At 41.3% G+C, this 6198-nt stretch overlaps 1 protein-coding gene across 1 annotated transcript in view; it reads left to right on the top strand.

The window, feature by feature from the left end:
- Positions 1 to 3173: 3173 nt before the first annotated feature.
- Positions 3174 to 6198, top strand: part of LOC120063930 (low-density lipoprotein receptor-related protein 1B-like) — a 345986-nt gene continuing 342961 nt past the window's right edge. Inside the window, 2 exon segments of the mRNA XM_039014240.1 lie at positions 3174 to 3177; positions 3328 to 3465. Coding sequence (XP_038870168.1) covers positions 3174 to 3177; positions 3328 to 3465 — 142 coding nt within the window.

Below are 6198 nucleotides of genomic sequence, written 5' to 3'. Positions count from 1 at the left end.
TGGACCCGTGTAGACACTGGAAAGTGTTAAATTAACACACTGATTGATGTAAAGCCTTTTTCCCAGAGTGTTTTGCCTTTCATGTGAATTGCAGAGTGCCGTTTGTTAATTAATGACAGAGAAATGGTTGTTGCATTCATCCATTTTCAGTCCTATGGACTTCACCAAGTGACATCCTGAGCGAATATGTTATCATTCAAAATGTAATATTTAAGGCAATCAAGGGCCTACATAACCATTAACTCTGCAATAGTTGAATTAACACTCATGTAAAATTATGTAAAATAACACCAGTGTTGGCATTAATAACATGTTTAACCAACACCACACCCATTTCCCAGCATGCTCTATTGAAGGTTGACTTAAATAATTGTTTATTTCAATATCTATGTTTTTGCATGTACATTGATTGATGACATACATTTTCTCAACTAATACAATACGTTGCTTGGATTTTTTGTGCCCGTTACTGAAATTGTTGTTCCAGATTAGATGCTTTAGAAAGCTTAGTCTTTCCAACCCTGGCAGTCATTCTGAATGCAGATTGCGGGTGATTAAAAATGATCAAACCCTGCATGGATTTCAGTAGGAATTGCACATCTCTTTGCAAGCCAGCATGATGTGACAGGTTGTTTATATTACCCAAGCATGTGTTAATTTAACCTTCAATTGGGTTTTTATTCACGTTCATGCTGTGTAGACCAAGCAGCTGGGTCTTTTTTAATGTGGATATCACATTTGGATTTGCATAGGTTTTTAAGGAACTCACACACCTCTAGAAGCTTCATTAAAGCTACTCAGTGTTTAACCAAAACATGAAGTAACAATTCAACAGAACAGATGAACCGGAATTGCATTTCCATGTTACAAACATTAAAAAAAACAGTTTTTGCTTTGTTATTATGGGGTAATGTGTGTACATTGATGAGAATGTTTTATTTAATACATTTTAGAATAAGATTGTAACGCAACAAAATGTGGAATATTCTCAGAAGGCACTGTATTTTATTAGGCCTTTAGTTATCCTCAATTCTATCGCCTGAAAATCTTAACTCATGGGCCACATCAGACCTGCAAATCACAATAAGATGGTTTGTAAAGTGACTGTCTCAGTAACGGAAGCAATAAATCCAACCCCTTACAGATTGGATTAGTTTAGAAATGTTTTTGTTATTTATATTTGTATAGTATAAGATCAATAAATCAATCACTGAGCATGCAGAAACATAGATATTAAAACTAACTATTCTAAAATTCAACCTGCAACTAAGCATTCTGGGAAGAATGATAGAGGCCCCTCCCACGTCTTTTTCACTCAGAGATTTAACCGAAATGAACTCAACAAAGTCGAGTAACAACACCACACATTGTTAATTCCATTGTGATTGGTCTCTTGGCCCTCCCACCCCTATGGGATGCAGCTACCACTCAGCCCTGTCTAAGCTCTTCTCTGTCCTGACACCCCAATAGTGGAACCATTCTCCCCCTTAAGTTAGGACAGCAGAGTCCCTGCCCATCTTCCGAAAGAACCTGAAACCCTACCTCTTCAAAGAGCATCTTCAATAATCCCCCTCCTCATCTCTGACTTTGTTGATAACTATTTTATTGAGAAAAAAGTGTACTTACTATACCTGTGATATGTGGTTGTCCCATCAAGTTAAGATGAAATCACTAACTGTAAGTCACTCTGGATAAGATCGTCTGGTAAATGACAAAAATGTCAAATAAAAAAACGTGTCATTCCAAACATAAAATAACGCAATATATGTCACAGTATATGTCAATATATGTCACAGGTATAAATATATGGTTATTTTTGTAACTTTTCTTTACTCAACTCGAAAGACAGCAATTGGTGGGCCAGTAAGTAAAAAAGTTTGGGAACCCCTGGTTTAGGCTACTGCTCTCTTAGTATACTGTATAGCCTACTCTATACGAGAACAAAGATTACATCCTATTGTGTGCAATGTAGGCTTCATTCCGAAACGGATATAGAAAATGTAACCTAAAAGATTGACTCTTAACACAGGTCTCAGAGGAAAAGTGTGAAAAGAGCCCAGTTGATTGGGCTGACATTTTGCTCATGTATGAAATATGAACTATCAGAGTAGAGGTCACTTATATTTGACTTTGTCTAAATCTAGCATATCCTTGGGGCTGGGGCGATATGTCATAGTAATAAGAGACCTAAAAAGATCAAATTTCCATTAAATGTAATAAAGCAGGCCTGAGAGAAGAGAAGAGGAGAGGAGAGACCATGGCATTGTTACAGGGAATCATTATGGTCTCACTCCTATTGCTCCCACAAATCTCACAAATCTTAAATCTCTTGGGAATGACAGACCCCTTTTGTAATAATGGCCACCGTAATTGTGGCATCATCCTGCCTTATGAAGTGTAATTGAAAGCTGTGAATAAGTAATCCCTCAGCGAGGATAGTTCAAGTGCTCTTGGTTTTATACGAGTTTCTACAGAGGTACATGGAGGAACACTGGGGATCGATAAGAGATCCTGTCACGTGTAACAATAAATCTCCTTGTTAAATGGCCATTGTTGCCGTTATGGTAATTGACACCACTGTAGTTAGGTGTGATATAACACATTTACAGTGCTGGCTGTTTGGGGCAGATGTGTTTTATGTGCTGTTGTGGGTTGCTGCCACGCAGATGAGGGTCACCTATATGCCTCATGAATCCTTAAACAGCTGCTCTTTCGCTGTGCGTGTGTGCGTGCGTGTTGTGCTTGCGGTGTGTGCATGTGTGCGTGTGGATGCATGCGTGTGTGTGATTACATTGTTATAGGTTCTACTGTGTAGTTCAGGAGCCTGGCTTTCCCATTGTAGCTCACTGAACATCTACCGTGTATAAAGAACAATACTGTCTAGTGTAAACAGAATTTGCATACTCAGGCATATGCCTCCTATATATTGCACTCTGATGTGCTGCTGTGAATGGTAATCTTGTTTCCGTAGTGGGGGAATAATTATTTGGGAAGAGCTTATAAAGTATGAAAAGAATATTTCTCAAAACAGTGGATACAAACAATGGTCATAAAAATAAATGCTTATATGATTAATTAGGTATAGTGATAGTGTTGTAATTTATTATCCATTCGCCTAAATAGCTACGTTTCAACCACATTCCGAGGATTTCGTAGTGAGCTGGTTTGGAACCATGGGTTTATTACCAAAGGCATATTAAAGCAACACCCTTGGGTGTTCCTCAGAATCTAACACCTATAATCAGGGGATGAACATAGACTTGTATCACACATCATATCATACACGGCTTGTGAGCTTGCTAACAGTGACTGTCTTCTCTGTTCCAGGTGCGGGGGATGTGGTGGAGAGATGTCCCCTGAATCACATACAGTGTATAGGGACCAGGAAGTGCATTCACTTCAACAAGCTCTGCAACGGAGCCATAGATTGTGAGGATGGCTTCGATGAAGGAGTTCACTGTAGAGGTAAGAGCTGGTTGTATCTTATTCACATCAATTAGCAGTCCATGGGACACAGTAACAGCACTGGTTTTAGTGTAGCATGTGGTAACATAGCCATTTTTAGATTGCAGTATGTCTTTTAGCAAAATCAAGCTCTAGTCTTATTACTATAATAGTGCAGAAGTCCATTATCCTTTTCTAGCGTAGTATGGTTTCAATTTGGTACTGCAGCTGGTCTTTTATAATTTGCCCTCGGAGTGTGCCAAGGTCACTTCCTATTACCCAGGTATGTTGTCAGGAACAGAACAGGTTATTGGCTGGCACAGCAGGTCAGTTGTATACAGGTTGTTGTTGCTCACAACATTCTAAAGCAGCATGTAACACCAATCTTCTATAGACACCTGGCTTACTGTGATACTGACAAAGCCCACCCAGCGGGCATCACTGACTAGATGCCCGTTAGCTGCTGTCGGCTTTGCCAGTTCTGCCAATACTTTGACCTGGAAGACATACAAGTCACACTGTGTGTCGGTTCAAGGTGATGATCTTGGCTTTAGATTTGAATTGCTGAAAACAGTCTAAACGCCCCATCCCATTCACTGTGATGCCACTGGACATTGCACTGGCTGTTCTGTTAAATTCAATGTTCTGCTCTGGTAGCATACCGTAATGTTGGCTCTGATGAATTGGCTTGGTGTGTTGGCTGAGAGAAAGACAGGACAGGAATTGCATTAATATCGATCTCGAAGTAGTTGACATTATAATAGAGCTCTGCGTGTGTTTGTTTTTTAAAACCCTCTTAAAATGTATAATTTTGAATGAATATCAACTCCCAAAGTGATTTCATACTGTATTTGTTGAGTGTGCAGTTTAACTGCTATATATAGCCTATAGACCGCTACAGGGCTGTCATTGGCCTTAATGCAATAGTGCAATCTAGCCATGTTCTGTCAACCAGAATGTACCTAACCCATTTGCTAAGAAGTTGTTTGAAGGACTGTAAAGATTTTTTCCAAACAAAAAAATCAATGCAATCATTTTAACAGTGGCACTGGCTCTTGTTTTAACAGTCATAGTCATCCTCAAATTACTCATATCTGGCACCATGGAATTGTTTTTGCCTTCTGGCCTTTTTAGTGATTCCAGAGGATGGAATATTACAAAAGCATCTAATTTAACTGGAGTGGCAGTGACCTTCTGTTAGGTCCAGCTCAGGTTGGGACACATATGTTCTATTCTACTATTATGCACATAGATAGCAGTGAGAGCAGAGCCGGCTCATTCGGAGGCAGCAGAACGAACAGAGGAGGAATTGAGGTCACTAAGAGAAGTTAGAGAGAACCAGCTGGGTCTATGACAAAACTTTTCCTGCTACCTCCTCTCCACTCCTCTTATGAATATACATGGCTAAATCCCAGGAGGGCATAATACCAAGGTGCCCATATGGAAAAGCACTAAACCCTTCTCTCTCACCTTCAGAAAATGTGTTTATTTTTAATCACATTCTCCACTCTGGGCAGTGCATGGTGGAACTTCTTCTCAGGACCACAGGGCATGATCATATTTTTCAACTGAACCACCTGGCTCTGTTTGCTTAGTACAGTCTGTAAAGTAGCCTGAGGTAACTTCCTTCCCTGAAGTCTACAGGTGCAGTGAAGAGAACATAGAGTAAACTGGCTACTGTACTAATATACAGTATACTGTATACATACTGTAATCATAATATCACAACAGCAAACTACACACACCATTTCACTACTCAAGACCAAATGATAATGATAATGATAGTAGTGAAGAATACTACTATTACTACTACTACTACTAGCAGCCTGAAAATACTACTACTGCTACTACTACTACTACTACTACCACTAGTCATACTAGCCTGCTGCTACTACTACAACTACTACTAATACTAATTTACATTTACATTTAAGTCATTTAGCAGACGCTCTTATCCAGAGCGACTTACAACATTTACATTTACATTTAAGTCATTTAGCAGACGCTCTTATCCAGAGCGACTTACAAATTGGTGCATTCACCTTATGATATCCAGTGGAACAGCCACTTTACAATAGTGCATCTAAATCTTTTAAGGGGGGGGGGGGGGGGGGGGGGTTAGAAGGATTACTTTATCCTATCCTAGGTATTCCTTAAAGAGGTGGGGTTTCAGGTGTCTCCGGAAGGTGGTGATTGACTCCGCTGTCCTGGCGTCGTGAGGGAGTTTGTTCCACCATTGGGGTGCCAGAGCAGCGAACAGTTTTGACTGGGCTGAGCGGGAACTGTACTTCCTCAGAGGTAGGGAGGCGAGCAGGCCAGAGGTGGATGAACGCAGTGCCCTTGTTTGGGTGTAGGGCCTGATCAGAGCCTGAAGGTACGGAGGTGCCGTTCCCCTCACAGCTCCGTAAGCAAGCACCATGGTCTTGTAGCGGATGCGAGCTTCAACTGGAAGCCAGTGGAGAGAGCGGAGGAGCGGGGTGACGTGAGAGAACTTGGGAAGGTTGAACACCAGACGGGCTGCGGCGTTCTGGATGAGTTGTAGGGGTTTAATGGCACAGGCAGGGAGCCCAGCCAACAGCGAGTTGCAGTAATCCAGACGGGAGATGACAAGTGCCTGGATTAGGACCTGCGCCGCTTCCTGTGTGAGGCAGGGTCGTACTCTGCGGATGTTGTAGAGCATGAACCTACAGGAACGGGCCACCGCCTTGATGTTCGTTGAGAACGACAGGGTGTTGTCCAGGATCACGCCAAGGT

Source organism: Salvelinus namaycush, chromosome 19, assembly GCF_016432855.1.
Source record: "Salvelinus namaycush isolate Seneca chromosome 19, SaNama_1.0, whole genome shotgun sequence".
Classification (NCBI taxonomy): domain Eukaryota; kingdom Metazoa; phylum Chordata; class Actinopteri; order Salmoniformes; family Salmonidae; genus Salvelinus; species Salvelinus namaycush.
Note: the sequence above shows the minus strand (reverse complement) of the source record. Positions and strands in the feature narration are given on the sequence as shown.